Here is a 17824-nt window from a genome sequence, read left to right on the forward strand (position 1 = left end):
TAGCTGAAACGGTTCAAAAAAAAAATTTTTTTTTTTGAGGAAGATTAGCCATGAGCTAACATCTGTTGCCAATCCTCCTCTTTTTGCTGAGGATTGGCCCTGGGCTAACATCTGTGCCCATCTTCCTCTACTTTTTATGGGACGCTGACACAGCATGGCTTTGATAAGCGGTGCATCGGTCCACACCTGGGATCCGAACCTGCGAACCCCGGGCCGCCGAAGTAGAGCACGTGAACTTAACTGCTACACTGCTGGGCCTGCCCCCAAATTGTTTTATTTTTGAGGTGTGTGTGTGGGGGAAGCCCAGTAGGACTTCTCTGCCAGTTGTTAAGCCAAAGAAAGGGACCCAGCCCTGCAGTGATAATCTGGGTGCAACATTCCCAGTGCAGTCTTATTTTCAGTTGGTTTCAAGGTAGCCTCTATTAAAGAGAGGAAGGGTCCTGTGAGGGAGGAAAGAAATAAAGCATACTTTGAGAATTTAGTCTAGAAGAGTTTGATGATGGTTCCTAGCATATGGAACTGGAAGCATAGAGAACAAAAGGCTGAGTTTTTGAGGGAATTGTACTACCTAAGACATTTGAGCTTGGCCTTAAAGTGATGAGTACCAAGCTCATATCAGCAAGAAGTGGACTGTTTTCACAACTCCCACAAAGGGCACACTCCCGACCTCTACTGCAGTCTGAGCCATGGGGGAAATGGATAAGGAATAACTTTCCAGAGAGGAGAAGCCATGGAAGGCAATGAACAAGGTAGTCCTTTGACAGAAATCAGAATCAGAGTCTAATCAATCAGGAAACCTCTCCACTATCAGGGACAGAATCTTCACAGGGTCTCCCAGGAGTATTCCACAATTGCTTTGAGTCACTAAGTGTTTCCCTTTATTCCATTTTCCAAATTGACAGTTTTTATTTGGGTATCCTGTGCCCACTACACCACTATAAATGGGCAAAGGTGAGGGTGAGAGCAAATAATTTGCCCATCAGTTTGCTCACCAGACTATCAGAAACCACATCTACAACTGATGGACCTTGATAGAGATCCTGGATTTTGAGCTGAATCAGTAACTGGATGAGGAGGGGTTGAATATGTTCTTTGTGTGGGAAGAAGGTTGTAGACACAGATACTTAATAGCAAGAGAAGAAGACTGTGACTGAGGCTGCTAGTTGCCACCAAAATCCTCTATCTGCTTCCACAGTAATCAAGTTGTAGCTGGAATATGGCTTCCAGCTAGGCACTACATTTCTCAGTGTCTCTTGCATCCAGATGTGACTAAATCTCCAAACCACTGGAACGTGAAAAAACATATGAGCCATTTCTAGGCAGGCCCAACACTTAAAACCTTGCATCTGTTTCCCCATGTACTTTTTATGCAAATTAAAATAGTGATAATTAGCGTGACTTGGAAGCCATGGTTGAAAATGGCAGAGCCATCCTCGAGTCCCTGAATGATTATGTGGAACAAAGCCTGCTAGCTTGCAGTGCTCACCTCAGAACCATTAGTTGGGAGAGAAACTTCTATATTATTTTATATTCTTTATCACTGTGTCTCTTGTTTCCGAAGCTGTCTCTTGTTTCCGAAGCTTAGCATAACCTAAAAAATACAACCCACCTTTCTCCTGGCAATCTTGGATCCTTTTTTGAATTCTTTGCTTTTATTTTTAAAATTAATGTATACTATCCTGTAACATTTGTTTTAATAAAAATATTATTCCCCTAAACATCCAGTAATAAGATATGCTACTTATCCTGTGGCTTTGAACAACTCTGGATACACCACTACACCACTACATATATATACACTCGTTACTTAGGCAACAATATCAAAACACAGACAATCTCTGAAACAGCTTTTTATTAAACAGCAAAACATAATTGCAACACAATTTTAAATGTTTGTAAGTTAGGTCACAAAAGGATGCAAAATGTTTGCAGTATGACTATTATATAGTCATACAGCTAAAGTCAGCAAATCTTACACCAATACAAACATTATTATTCCATGATTAAAAGTATCCCAATTCTAATAACCATAAGCTATATTAGTGGATTTCTTTTTTATTTAATATTTTAACATTACACTTATACTAATTTCCTTACCAAATAGAATCTACAAACTAAATTTTTAAAAATTGTTAAAAGAATGACTAAACCCTGCAAACCAAGTAGTTGGGTTTACAGAAAATTCTGGGAGAAGTAGTAAGAGCAAATACTGAGAAAGTATCCATTAGTATACATGTACAACTCTCCCATTTTATTCATGATTCCGATACTAATACACTCTTAAGGGATTTTGCAAAAGTTGATCTGCTGGGTACTACAAATAAACCTTGACACCAAACTTTTTGTAACTATTCTCTTCTAGATGTGGTTTACATAAGGTTAGCCAAACTTAATCCACTTTCATATATATCCCCCAAAAGATCTGTCTGTGCCAGAGAGAACACAAACCTGGAGTAAAAACATTTGGAGTTGGTTACTACTGTTTACCAAGTACTTTTTCCATCTTACTTCTATGTTTCTAAAAATTTTCTATTTCAAACACACACACAACCAGAGCTCACCTTTTCAGATATCAAGTGGGTTATTTTGTGCAAAGGGAAGTTTTTAACATCAAATCTTCCCAATATGACAATTCAGTTTCAAATAAAAATCATTTATATAGCCTCTGTTTTCAACTGATTCAAGAGAAACCAGCCACCCTATCTTATTACTAAATATAACAAGCCCTAACTGAGAAAGTATCTTATTTTGGTTAAGTGTCAACAATTAGAGTTCAGGTTACTCTCACAGGTGATTAACTATTGAAATTACTTTTACAAATGTGAAACCAATTTTTTCCTTAGAGGAAGGAAAAGGGGAATAAGCAAATGAGAAGAGGCACACGATGGTGGACAGGGTACATAAAGCTGTGCATTCAGTACATGATTTTGGTCACTTTTTCACAACATGGTGGTTATTTTCTTGTATCTCTTACTATGCCTAAAATAAAAGACAGTGCTAAACCTATAAATCAAATTCAGTAAAACATTTTCAAGTTTCATAAATATATGCATTTCTAATTATAAAGTCTCTACAATACATGTGCACGTTTTCATAGACTAACATAATACACAAACTCATGGAAGTCTTCTGTTATGCTCTTAATTTTGCCTAGACCTGACATTATCTTCATAAATATTCAAGGAAGCCACAAACAAAAGTACTATTACTTTTGGAATCTATCCAAGTTTTAAAGAAAAAATGATCAGCAGCAATTCCGTAAAACAGAAGGGATATCAATCCCTTATTTTCTTTTGCTTTTTGTGTCAGTTGTTTGAAAAACGCTAGAAGCTGACATGAGGTTTTCTATATATTGTCCAAGAACTTGGTTTTCTGATTTTAGCTTCAGATTTTCTTCCTTAACTGCATCTACTCTTGCAGAAAGATCTATATTAAAAATAAAAAAGCCTATTATCAATAAAATGGTGGCAATGAGTCCATATTATAAAATGCTTATTAAGATTCATTCATTAAAAAGATACCACAATCCTTAAATTTTCTGTTTTTTAAATTCAGAGTACTTTAGAAGTTAAAGTATACAAAGTAAACTCAAAATTTACTAAAACTTCTTAAAAAGAGATTTCACGTTGGACTAATTTGTAAACAGCATTTACGTTGAGTAGTTAATTCTTAAAATGGTTATTTAAAAAAATATGGACTTTGTTTTTAAAATGTGAATTTTGGTTCATGTTTTATCAACATAAAACCATAATGTCCTCTCTAGAAATGTTTAAGAAAATGAGATAGGTGAACACAACTGAATTCATATACTGGATATAGACAGTTTCTAAGCAATTGATCATTTTGTATTTCTACATTAGCAAGAAACTCAAAAGACAGTTCTTGATGATCAAATAAAACAATATCTCCATTCATTCATTTAACAACTAAGTATTGGGTTGCCCTCTAGGAGCCAGGCACTGTTCTAGAGGCAACAGTAACAAGAAAGGTCCCTGTCCTTACAGAGTTTACATTCTAATGTGCATGGGGGCACATGTGCATTTGGGGGGCTTGGAGTGAGAGTCAGGGGAAAAAGCAAGAAGGGTAAAGGTCATGGGAAGCAAAAGGGAAGTTGCCCTTTTATACAGAATAGTCAGAGTTATTTTCATAAAGGGAATTTGACCAGAGACCAAAAGGAAGTGAGGGAATAAGCCATATAGATATGCAAATAACTAAGGGAAAAAGATTGAAGTATGGGAACAGCAACTGCTAAGACCTTGAGTGGAAGCATGCTGAAAGAAAAGCAAGGAGGTCAGAGTGTCTGAGGTGGAATGTATGAGACAGTATGTGTGACATGACTCTGAAAGGTCAAAGGGAAGTAGTAGACTTCTAGAGAGTAACCTGGTTTTTCTAACTGTGAAATGGGAAGCCATGGAGTGACATGATCTGCTCACTCGGGTGTCAAAAAACAAAAAACACAAGCTCTTAATTTCATTAAAAACCAAAAGATGTTTCAGTGGTAGTATTAATTGTATGCAAGACATTTAGAAAATGAAAAAACTCAGCTCAATCTCTTTTAATCTTGGAGGCTAATGCATTGTTTTTACTTTAGTATAAGCTTTATTGAAGTGGATTTAGTAACACAATACAGGGGCTTAAAAGGGGCTCTCATGTACAAATGGCATTCTGTTAGACCTTGAAGGAAGCATAGGAACACTACTGACTTACTTATTGAAGCATATCTGCTTTTTAAAATCACCAGCCAAAGCTATAGGCAGGAGGAGAAAAAAAACCTATTGAAATGGACTTTAAAGTTTATACTTTTTAAAACTATGCACACTCACAAAACTTAGCAACATAAATACTTACAGTTTCAATTAATTGGATGTTATTCAAGAAAACTACAAAATGCAAGCTAACCTTCAAGTGTGTGTTGGAGTTCCAACACTTGATTAATAAGTCGTGTTTTTTCCTCCAGTTCCACCTGATTTTCAGCGTCAACTGCTGTAATAAAAACATTCGAATTTACTATTAATTAACATTAGGTACCATTTGTGTAGTGTAGCACTTAAAGATCTGCAAAATGTTTTATATTCATTATCTTACTTATACAAGAGCCCTGTAAAGTAAAAAGTTACATCCCACATTGCAGATAAGGACACCAAGATGAAGATAAAATGTTCTGCCAATGTGTCAGAGTTCAGGAATGAAAGCTGCCTTAAATCCTTTCTAGAACTAGATGGGATATAAATAAGTAAATTAGCCAAGATCCAAGCCTTCTAAATATTGCTTCTCTGTTCTTTCCATTGCTTAATAAAGCACAAAATATTTTGTGCTTAATATACATAAAACCAGGAACATGCAAAAAGGAAAATAACATACCATCCATGTCAGCATTCATCATCTTGGGTAATAAACTTTTGGGCCTTGGATAGAAAATCCTTGATGAATGATCTGCAATAAGAAAAAGTTAGAAACACAGACACATATAGCAATAAAATATAAGCTTCTTTTTCAAAAGAAAATTATATGACCCAATAGGAGGCTTTGCACATGCTTTACTGTTTCTAAGAATAAAGTAAACACTCAATGGGTAAATATGCAAAGGATATGTACAAATAATTTACAAAGAGAAGTATTAAGTAAACAAGAGAAAACGTTGAATTTCTTGGTAATCAGAGAAATACATAATAAAATACCACTGTACATTTATTAAATTATTTTTTAAAAGATAATGATCAATGCTAGCAAAGTTATGGAAAAACAAATACAAATATTGGACACAAATTTTAAATATGTAACCTTTTTGGAAAGCAGTATGGTAATAAACGAGATTCATAAAAACATTGAAATTTTTTTTACTAAGTAATTTTAGTCTTAGAAATTTAGCCTAAGGAAAATTACAAAGAAGGAAAAAATTATAGAAAATCTTAAGTTCAACATTATTTATAACCCACTACATTGGAAACAACATAAACTGTCCATTTAGAGTCTGGTTAATTATAGTTGCAGTTTCTAATCAAGTGGCTACTAAAAATAATTGTGATGACTATAATAACATGGAAGAATGTTTACAAAATTGTATCTTCCTTCACTGATGAAAATTATGTAAAGTATCCATAAATATGGATAAAGAGAACACAGAAAAATGGAAAAAGCTCTTACATTTAGGATTGTGGTTGGGATGAAGACAAATCTCTTTAAAAATATTCTTCATTATTAAAGTATTGTTTTACATATACTATTTAATACTTTTATACATAAAATTCAAAAGAAAAATACTAGGTATCTGAAACACCAATATGGAATAAATGAAAAATGTCCCCTTGTCACCTCCTGATTATGGTTAAAACGACTAATTGGGATGTAAATAAGTATATAAATATTAACATTTTATTGTTTCTGTAAAAGGCTCCAAAATATTAGAGCACAAAATTCTTGTGAAACATGTTCTGCTCTATTGCTAACATTCATTTCACATTCAATGTGCTCAAAATTTATTAAATAAAGCTACCACATTATTACTGAAAACAGATTTGTTAATCAGTCTACTCACTGAAGCAGTTTAGACCTGTCAATGGTGTTACTCTTTCAACAAGTATTTTTTGAGCACCTACTATACCCCAGGCATTCTTATGCCTCCATATGCTAAACAGTGGAACCCAAACCTATTGAACAAGGATGTCCACATACTAGAACTAGGATCACAATCAAGAGTTATCAGTGTATTGTATATTCCCTCACAGCTTTAGCTAGTTGTGTGACACTTCAGATACTGCCACGAACATGGAAATTCTTATTTTAAACCATCTCTCAAGTAAGATATCACTCAGTCTAAAAAAGAAAGATATTAAACATCCTTTACATAGCATTATTAAAGAATTAACTAGCTATAAATGGTATAAAATTAACTTAATGCTTAATAAATCTATTCCAATCTTCTAGCATCTTTCCACTTATCCAGCATTAGAGCTGCTCTCCCTCACATCTTTTTCACGTGGTTTTAATTATCAAGTTCTTTGTACTTCAGAGAAAGTATATATATATTAGTACATCTACATAAATTCAAGTAGACCGATTACTAAAAATTTTTTCAAAAGTTCTTTTTTTAAGTTATTCAGCCTATTGTAGTACTTGAAGACCACACTTCAAAAATTATTCCTCTCCATTCAATCAACATGTCTCTTCATAATTGAAAAGGAAGCGTGTCGGCGGTGAAAACTTTATTTGGCACTTCCCGGAGAAAAGAGCACTTTTCACGCTATTTCAACCACCGATCTGGCTAAAGAAAGTCTGAGACGGATGACAGAGGCAATAGCCAAAAGCAAAACTAAGTGATCCTGGGAGTACTGAGCAACAGCAGACTGAAACATGGCTATTTCCCCTGCTAAATAAGATAGAAAAAGTGCTTCAAATTTCTAATATTTAGTATTTTTAAGAATACAGCTAAAACAAAATTGTAAAGTTATAAGATATACAAGCCAAAGCAACAGATAATCATGAAATCAATGCACCTGATTTTGAAATCAGATATAGTATAGGGATGGAGTATACTTCTTTTGCTTATGTTTCAGTCTAATACTAAAATTAAACCAAAAAGTCTTCTACAAAACCAGACTGACCAGTGTAGAAGGTAAAGAAAAAGAAGCCAGTTTCTGAAATTTTGGCCACTATAACCCAAACAAAAGAAAATCTATGCATGTCTTATCAAGTTTGACTTCATCTGAAAAAGTGAAAGAAAAAAAATCAAAAAACAGGATGGAGGGGGCTTAGAGGAAAAATTACTCGTAGAAAAACACATTCAAGACTGGAGTGGAGGCAAGAGCACAAAAGCCAGGCATGAGGACAGTGCCATAGGACACACTACACAACCCAAGAGAGCACTACTCACATCACAGTCTATGTAAGATTGCACCCCAAAGATTGCACAGTGCAAAACCCGCCCAACTATATGCAGCAGCCCTGTGCAAAAGGGCATTACTCTTTAATCAAGCAGACCAGAGCATTACCAGCTGCCTCTGCACAACAACGGAAAAGACAAGTAGCAATTTTCTCTTATTGTGTGATTAAATAGACTAGCCTTAAAATGCTACTCTTGTGTATATTTCAAGTCTCTCAGTAAATTTAGCGTAATAAACTGATTTATTTTATATATGGGATCAAAAGGTTTGTTGAGCTCTTTATATCAAAGTGTTTTAACCATAGATTTTATTTTCTTTCAAAACAGGATCAATATTCAAACTTAATAATGTCTACATTAGCACAGTACTACGTCATAATATGCACTCAATACAAGACTGAATTGTTCAATTATAAAATCCTTTTTTTCAATCTGCAGTTGCTATCATATCAATCCAATTCCATGTCAAATGTGCTGTTAAGAGTTCATTTTCAACTCCTGCTCCTACACATAAATGCAAATCTAACATGAAAAGAGGGAGAATCCAGACCAAAGTATCTCAAGTGTGAGGACACTGAAATGAATGTGGGGTGCTAAGGCTGCTCGGTTGATCCTAAATCTGCCTTAGTTCCAAAATGGATATGGTTCTCCGAGATTCTTCAACCCTGACCTAAGCCTAGGGCAACTCTCAAAACCTTTTCTCAAAAATTACAGCAAATTTTGGTGCCTATCTTCATCTAGCCTTGGTCAGTGGAAGAGAATCTAGAATTATTTTGATAATTTAAGTCCAGGAAACAGAAGGTATGAGAGAACAAGGACCAGGAGAGTGTGGCAAGCATTAGGACAGACCCACTTTCCACGCACACACACCTAACTGTGACCAAAGACTATCATTTTACCAAGCATATCTCTATCTTCTTTTGTAGTATCCCACAACACCCCTCTTCTTAAGAGGCAGTTTAGCACCATGATTAAGAACATGAATTTAGATTACCTGGATTCAAATCCTAGCTCTGCTATTTATAAGCTCTGGAGCCTTGGGCAAGGTTAACATCTCAGCCTCAGTTTCCTCATCCGTAAAATGAGGATGATAACAGCATGTACATCATAGTTTTGTTGTGAGAATTTAACGAGTTGATATATATATATATAATGTGCTTGCAACAGTACCTAGTACATAGTAGGTATTCAATAATGTTAGCTATTATCTTCTCCTTTAGCTCTAATTCAGGCCACAAAAAGAATTTTAGAAAAACCATCTGGTCCAGCTGCCCTATTTTACAAATAAACCAAGGCCAATGACGGCAATCGCTTACTCACCATCACAGTAGTTACCAACAGAGCCACAACTACAGACAATGTCCCAGTCTAGATTTTTCCACCATGCAACCACAGGTATGCTCACATCTGAGACCTGAAATTTTGAGACATTTTCCTGATATCTGTCTAACCTCAACGACCCAACTTTTCTGCATCTAAAACTGATTTTCATCACGTCATTCACTTAACTAGTGAACTGGTAAGACTACTACAATAATGTCACTGTGCACTAATATACTAAATGTTTGACATATATTATTAGTTCAGAAATCAACAGAAGGACATTGCAGTTTACAGATGTAGACACTCATCTCAGAAAGATTATGTATCTTGCCTTAAATTTCACAGCCGATGTCTGTCCCAAGATATTGAACCCAGGTCTCAGTTCACAGTTTTTTCCATTATGTAATGGAAGACACTTTAATATGGCCCTATTCTAAGTTTGCCAAACATTTTGCAACCCTTAATGTCAAATTCTTTTGATATTTCGACTAGCTAAGCAACTGAAGATAAATTTCATTCCCTTCAAGCTGCAGCAACTTTCAACATAGTTTGTTTAGCTCAGTTCAAGTTCTCATTTGTTCCGGTTAGATACATCCGTTTAAAATTCCGTAAGATTAAGGAACTGTTTGGCCAAATGAGGATTTGAACAGAAGCTAGATCCCCAGAGAGTGGCTAGCTATACTGAGTTTAATCAGTGAGTACAGGCACAGAATATAGAGGCATAGCTTTGGATTCTCAGGTACAGATACGGCGTTGGGAACATAGCACAGCATCCTTCACATTGTTACGTCATAGTACTGGAATCGATAAACTGTATAACGAAAGTCCTGCCTTTCAGGAATGGATCCTCTTTCTCCTTTCCAATCTTAACTCCCCAAAACTTGTTCGGCAGGACCCTTGAGAGAAGCCCATGAGGACACTAACCCAGGAGCTGCTTTCAGACCCTGGACGGATGTCGCCAGCCCTTACTTTACCGCTCACTCGCCTCCCTTCCCGCCTCGGCGTCCAATCCCATTTCCCGGGCTCTGGGCAGAGCAGCTACGGGCAAGCCCAGGCGTGCCAGGTCCCAGCCCACCCCATCGCCCCTCCCGCAGTCCTATTTCAGGGCGGGGGGCCGGACAGCGGCCTTTGGATCAGGAGCGGCGAGGCGAGGCAGCAGGATGTCCGCGTCAGGGGCCGCCCGACCCTCCGAGCCCAATAATGAGGAGAAGATGAGAAAAAGAAGTTGCGCAGGGGTTCTGCAGGGAGCCAGGCCCCAGGCCGCTCTTCCCGGCCCCGGGGCGCCGGGCCGCGTCTAGCCCGCCCCGCCCTCCAGACCCTCGGCAGTACCGAGGCCCCAACTCCAGACGCCTGGGGCCAGGCCCTCCGCGGCCCACGACGGCCCTCACCTGCCGTTCGAGGCGCCGGGAGGGGAAGGGATCGGCAGAACGCCTCAGGCCGGGACACTTGAACCAACTGACACCGGCAGCTCCGTCCTCTCCGCCCACAGAGCCTGCGCCGAGACGGGAGTCCCGCCCCGTCCCGCCCCGTCGCCCGCCAATCCCCACTCAAGAGGGCACGCCTGCGCATTAGCTGCCCGGCTCCCCAATCTTCCTATCTCAAAGCTCCTGGATCCACCTTTCTGCCATAACAAAAGGACATTGGCGTCCAATCAGGATTGAGATCGTTATGGGCGGGTCCGGGAAGAGCAACAGCCAATGACAGCGCGGAAGCTAATTTAAGCGTGTGAAAGCCAGTCCAAGCCAAGCAGCTCTTCAGTCTCAGCAGGACTCAGAAAATTGGGGTCAGAAATTCAGTGCGGAAAATTCTGACAGCTGTCAGGAAGGAGGTTGGTAAAACCAAACGCTGGGCGAGAAAGAGATGGTTCAAATTCAAGAAAAGGGCATTTACAGACATTGAGAAAGACAGCCTTTGCAATACTGTAGTTCAATTCTAAAAGCAGACTTTTCCAAATTTTTTTATTTCTCAAATCAGAAAACCATAAGTGTACCTCTAGAGGATTGTTCCTCTCCTCATTCTCCCCAAACTATTATTAAATCTATAGTGCACCTGACCATTTAATAATATTTTAGAATTGAGAAAATACCTTAATAGTGCTTTGATATATAGCACTTTCAGTCACCTTATCCCATTTGATCCCCACAGAAAGAAACTGAAGCTTAAGATAAATAAATGTCTTGCTCAAAGTCGTACACGCAGCGTGAAATGCTGTGTTGCCAGGCTTTGGGACGTGATGTAATCTGGCTTGATACTGTTCATAGATATCTAGCGCTTGATATAAAGCAGAATCATGCTTGTTTTTTTTTTTTAATTTTTTGTTTATTGCAGTAACATTGGTTTATAACATTGTAAAAATTTCAGGTGTACATCATTATACTTCTATTTCTGCATAGATTACATCATGTTCACCACCAAAATACTAATTACAATCCCTCACCACACACATGTACCGAATTATCCCTTTCACCCTCCTCCCTCCCCCCCTTCCCCTCTGGTAACCACCAATCCGATCTCTGTCCCTTTGTGTTTGTTTATTGTTGTTATTATCTACTACTTAATGAAGGAAATCATATGGTATTTGACCTTCTCCCTCTGACTTATTTCACTTTGCATTATACCCTCAATGTCCATCCATGTTGTCACAAATGGCTGGATTTCATCATTTCTTATGGCTGAGTAGTATTCCATTGTGTATATATACCACAGCTTCTTTATCCATTGGTCCCTTGATGGGCACTTAGGTTGCTTCCAAGTCTTGGCTATTGTGAATAACGCTGCAATGAACACAGGGGTGCATGTACCTTTACAAATTGGTGTTTTCAGGTTCTTTGGATAAATACCCAACAGTGGAATAGCTGGATCATATGGTAGTTCTGTCCTTGATTTTTTGAGGAATCTCCATACTGTTTTCCATAGTGGCTGCACCAGTTTGCACTCCCACCAGCAGTGTATGAGAGTTCCCTTCTCTCCACATCCTCTCCAACACATGTTGTTTCCTGTCTTGTTAATTATAGCCATTCTGAAGGGCGTGAGGTGATATCTCGTTGTAGTTTTGATTTGCATTTCCCTGATAGTGATTTTGAACATCTTTTCATGTGTCTGTTGGCCATGTGTATATATTCTTTGGAGAAATGTCTGTTCAGGTCTTTTGCCCATTTTTTAATTGGGTTGGTAGTTTTTTTGTTGTTGAGATGCATGAGTTCTTTATATATTTTGGAGATTAAGCCCTTATAAGATGTATGGTTTGCAAATATCTTCTCCCAATTGTTAGGTTGTCTTTTCATTTCGTTCATGGTTTCCTTTGCTGTGCAGAAGCTTTTTAGTTTGATGTAGTCCCATTTGTTTATTTTTTCTATTGTTTCTCTTGCCTGGTCAGACATGGTGTTTGGAAAGATGTTGCAAAGACCGATGTCGAAGAGCGTACTGCCAGTGTTTTCTACTAGAAGTTTCACAGTTTCAGGTCTTACATTCAAGCCTGCTTGTTTTTAATATTTGCTGAGTACAAGATAGTAAACACCTTATTGTTTTGGCTTTGGCACATTCTCCTCAGTTGTAGAGGTGAGCCTTATGTCCACTTGTTTCTTGACTTTTTACTTCTGGCACAGTTTGTTGACATATAGCCTTAATCTTTTTAAAGAATATATTTTAAAAATCTTGCATTCAGTGTTTGAGAACGCTACATTTGGCTGGAACTACGATACACAATTTGAGGAAATTTACTAGAATGCAACGCAGGAGCTAAATAAATGGAAAATAAGAAAGATCCAACATAAATCTAATAGAAGTTTCAAAAAGAGAGACTCGAGAGAATGGGTGTGGGCAGTATTCAAAGAGTAATAGCTAAGAATTTTTCAGGATTGTGGTACATTTGACTTCTCAGATCAAGAAGCACTTATTCTTGAGCATGATTGAAATAATTCCGTCCCTGGACACATTGTGGTGAAACTGCAGCACACCAGACTAAGAACTATTAAAAGCAACCTTTTTTTTGCTAGAAAAACAGGGGTTTTTTTGTTTTAAGTAGGGTAAACTATACATAACATAAAACATTTATCATCTTAACCGTTTTAAAGTGTACTGTTCAGTAGTGTTAAGTATATTCACATTGTTGTGCAACCAATCTCCAGAACTCTCTTCATCTTGCACAACTGAAACTCTATACCCATTAAACAACAACTCCCCATTTACCTCTACCCTCAGCCCCTGGCAACCACTATTCTTTCTGTTTCCATCAATTTGACTACTTTAGATACCTCATGTAAGTGGAATCAGACAGTATTTGTCTTTGACTAACTTGTTTTACTTAGCATAACATCCTCAAGTTTAATCCATGTTGTAGCATGTGTCAGAATTTCCTTCCTTTTTAAAGCTGAATATTATTCCATGGTATGTATATACCACATTTTGTTAATCTGTCAGTGGACACTTGGGTTGCTTCCATCTTTTAGCTATTATGAATGCTGCTAGGAACACAGTGTGTTCAAATACCTCTTTGAGACCTTGCTTTCAGTTCTTTTGGGGATATATCCAGAAGTGGAATTGCTAGACCATATGGTAATTCTATTTTTAAAATGGGGTATTGGGGCCGGCCGGGTGGCATAGTGGTTGGGTTTGCGTCCTCCGCTTCGGTGGCCCGGGGTTTGAGGGTTTGGATCCTGGGCACAGACCTACACACCACTGTCAGGCCATGCTATGGTGCCATCCCATATGCAAAATAGAGGAAGATGGGCACGGATGTTAGCTCAGGGCTAATCTTCCTCAGCAAAAAGAGGAGGATTGGCAATGGATGTGAGCTCAGAGCCAGTCTTCCTCACACACACACACAAAAATGTAGTATTGACACAAGAACAGACCAAAAGAAAATTAGAAAGGAGAATACCTGGACCTGGAAGTTCGTATACAATAAAGGTGTCTGGTAAGGAATAAGTGTTTGTGAGGTGGTGGGAAAAAACTATTATTCATTACATTGGGAGTGTAATTGGTACAATAACTTCGGTAATTGGCTATAGAAAAGACAAATTATAGTGGTTCTAAATTGGCTGTTTGTATAAAAAATGTGAAATTAGATTCTGATCTCACACCACAAATAAAACTAAATTCCAAATGAGGTAAACGTGAAATGTGAAAAACAAAACTCTAAACTTTTAGGAAAAAACAAGTGTCTTTATGACGTCACCGTGGGGAAGAATTTATTAAACCAGACAAAATAGCGCCATTCACTAAGGAAAAGATTTTAAATTTTGATCGTTTTATAAACAGAAGAGTTACAAGTTTTATAAACAGAAGAGAAGACATTTTTAAATCCGTTAAAAACAAGCCACGGGCTGGGAGAATATAGTAAAACTCTGAAAATATAAAGAATTCTGATGATTGAAGATAAAAAATATTTAAGTAACATAAATAGGCTACTCACAGAAGAGGAAAACTAAATGGCCAGAAAGATTCTTTTATATGTTTACCTTCGCTAGTAATCAGGGAAATTCATATTAAAGCAAGATAAAATGGTCAGTTCATTAAGAAGATGCCAAATCCTAACAGTGCTACAAAATAACACTGAAGCAAAAACTGGTAGAACCGAAATAAGCAACTATTCCACAGCCATGGTTGGAAAGTTCATCACTCTCCTCTGTAATTTGTAAAACAAGTACAGAGAAAATCAGTAAGGATACAGAACCCAGGTCCCAAGTTTGCCTGCACATTTGAATCACCTGGGAATCTCCTAATAATTCCAAAGAATAGGCTACACCCCAGACTTATTAAATCACAATCTCTAGGGATGGGATACTGGCACTAATATTTCTGGAAGATACAAAGGTGATTTCAACAGAGTGCAGGCAAATTTGGGAACCATTGCTATAGAAGAGCTGAACGATTCTATCAACCAATTTGACCTAATTGACGTTTTTGGAACATTCTATCCAATAACTAGATAACTGGCGTTCTTTTCAAATGCACAAGGAATATTCACCAAAATGGACCATATTCTATCATAAAAACAACCTCCACAAATTTTAAATGATTGAAATCATAACAAAATATTTTCTCTGTCCACAAAGGGAATTAAATTAGAAATCAATAACAAAAATATATTTGTAAAAACCCAAATAGTTGAAAATTAAACTACATGCTTCTAAACAAACTATGGGTCACAGAGAAAGTCACAAGAGAAATTAGAAAATATTTTTAATTAAATTAAAATGTAAATGTAAAAATTTGTGGGATGCAGCTAAAGCAGTACTTAGAGAAATTTCTTTACCATTAAATGCTTACATGACAAACAAGGAAGGTTTAAAATCAAGAATCTAAGTGTTCACTTTAAGAAATTAGGAAAAGAAGAGCAAATTAAACACAAAGCAAGCAGATGGAAGGAAACAATATAGAGCAAAAATAAATCATATTGAAAAACAATAGGAAAAAATCAATGGAACCAAAAGGTGGTTCTTTTAAAAGGAACAATAAAATTAAAAGCTCTAAGCAGACTTATCTAGGAAAAAAAGAGAGAAGACACCATAAATTACAGATAGCAAGAGTGAAAGAGGGGACATCACTATAGATTCTACAGATATTAAAAGGCTAATACAGGAATATTGTGAACAACCTTATGTCAATAAATTTGATAATTTAGATGAAATGGAAAAATCCCTTGAAAGAAAAAATGCAGAAGCTCACTCAAGAAGAATAGATGATATAAACAGCTTTATATCTATATTTTAAAATGTCATTACTAGGTTAACTTTCCCACAAAGAATACTCCAGATACAGATGACTTCACTGGTAAATTCTCCCAAATATTTTAAGAAATTATATCAATTCTACACAAACTCTTCCAGAAAATAAAATAGGAAAGAACATTTTCCACCTCATGAGAACAGCATTACCCTGACACCAAAACTAGACAAAGACATTAAAAGACCTAAAACCAAACACAGATACAAAAGTCCTTAACAAATTATTAGGAAATCAAATGCAACAACTGCCCCTAGACAGAGAGCCTGGGCAATTGTGATTCTGGCCCCATGAGTTTCACTTCTTTCAGGGATTATGGTCTAAAGCTGATTCTAAAATTCATATGGAAACACAAAGGGTCTACAATAGCCAAAACAATTTTGTAGAAGAACCACAAAGTTAGAAGACTTACACTACCTTATTTCAAGTCTTATTATAAAGCTAAAGCAATGAAATTATATATAGAGTATTGGTATAGAGATAGACACATAGATAGATGAAGCCAAACAGAGTCTAGGAATAAACCCACACATATATGGTCAACTGATTTTCAACATGGTACCAAGGTAACTCCATGAGAAAGGATAGATTTTTTTTCAACAAATGGCGCTGGACCAATTGGATATCAGTATGGGGAAAAAATGAACCTCAAACCCTACCTTATAGCATACACAAAAATGTTAATTCAAAATGGGTCATAGACTGGAACATAAAAGCTAAATGTATAAATCTTCTAGAAGAAGACAGAAAGAAAATCTTTGTCCCCTCGGTGTTGACAAAAGTTTTTGCAAAAGGTCACAAAAAATAATAACTATAAAAAATAATTAATTGAACTCTATAAATATTAAAAATTTCTGCTCTTTGAGTGACTCCATTGAGAAAATGAAAAGATAATCTACAGACTGGAAAAAAATAGCCACAATACATTATCTAACAGAGGACTTGAATTCAGAATATCTAAGAACTCTTTCAATCAATATTAGAAAAACATCCCAGTGAAATAATGGAGTACTAGTCAGCAATAAAAAGGAATAAACTGCTGATATGGATGAATCTGAAATATATTATGCTGAGTGAAAACAGCAGACAGAAAATGTACAGAGTGTATGATTTTATTAATATAAAGTTCCAGAGCAGACAAAACTTATCTATTGTGATAGAAGTCAGATCAGTGGTTGCCTGGGGTTGAAGATGGTGGACTGCTGGGTGCAAAGGGACATGCAGGAACTTTCTGGTGTAATGGAAATATTCTATAATATCTTAATTGGAGGGGTGATTACACAGTGTATACAATTGTCAAAAGTCATCTCTTGTAACTTAAAATGTGTGTATTTGATTATATATTATTTTTCCTCAATAGAACTGATTTTTTCAGAATGAGAAGACTAGCCAGGATTTCTTTAGGGTTTGCAGTATGCTAGGTATGCTATATGTGTTATTGTACTCAGTCTTCAAACAATCCAATGACCTGGGTGTTATTAATCCCATTTTACAGATGAGGAAATCAAGGCTCAAAGAGTGTCTTGTCCAATATCATATAGCTAGTGATAGGCTGAATTCAAACCTATCTTTTTATCTGTAAAATGAGTATCACAATACCTACTTTATTTAATTGTTATTAGGATTGTTAGAATTAAGTAAAAATAAAGCACTGCAAAGACTTTCCAAATTGAAATGACTTTGGAACCGCAGCCCAAAGAAAGTGGGTTGAAACTTGCAGCCTCAACCTAACCAACTGAAGTACCTACTAAAACAAAAATATCAACACTCCCCATAGGACTTAAACAGGACCCAGGGTCTCATAATGTAAGAATGAAAATGTGGATCTAATCCACAATTACTCAGCTTATGAAGAACCATGGAAATCTCAATTCACATGAGAATAATAATCAACAG

At 36.7% G+C, this 17824-nt stretch overlaps 1 protein-coding gene and 1 long non-coding RNA gene across 2 annotated transcripts in view; one reads left to right on the top strand and one right to left on the bottom strand.

Moving 5' to 3' along the window:
* Positions 1-1835: 1835 nt before the first annotated feature.
* Positions 1836-10771, bottom strand: SCOC (short coiled-coil protein). The gene is made up of 4 exons (XM_004426476.3): positions 10591-10771; positions 5362-5433; positions 4900-4983; positions 1836-3426 (listed from the first exon to the last, which is right to left on the bottom strand). The coding sequence occupies exons 1-4, from the start codon at positions 10769-10771 to the stop codon at positions 3284-3286; spliced, it is 480 nt and encodes a 159-aa protein (XP_004426533.1). The 3' UTR covers positions 1836-3283.
* A 9-nt stretch (positions 10772-10780) lies between these two features.
* The window catches only part of LOC147915844 (uncharacterized), a 68957-nt gene continuing 61913 nt past the window's right edge, over positions 10781-17824 (top strand). Inside the window, exon 1 of the long non-coding RNA XR_015553825.1 lies at positions 10781-11030. This is a non-coding gene — a long non-coding RNA (uncharacterized LOC147915844). The remainder of the gene's footprint in view (positions 11031-17824) is intronic.

Source organism: Ceratotherium simum, chromosome 12, assembly GCF_057802395.1.
Source record: "Ceratotherium simum simum isolate JZ-2026a chromosome 12, ASM5780239v1, whole genome shotgun sequence".
NCBI classification, from domain to species: Eukaryota; Metazoa; Chordata; class Mammalia; order Perissodactyla; family Rhinocerotidae; genus Ceratotherium; species Ceratotherium simum.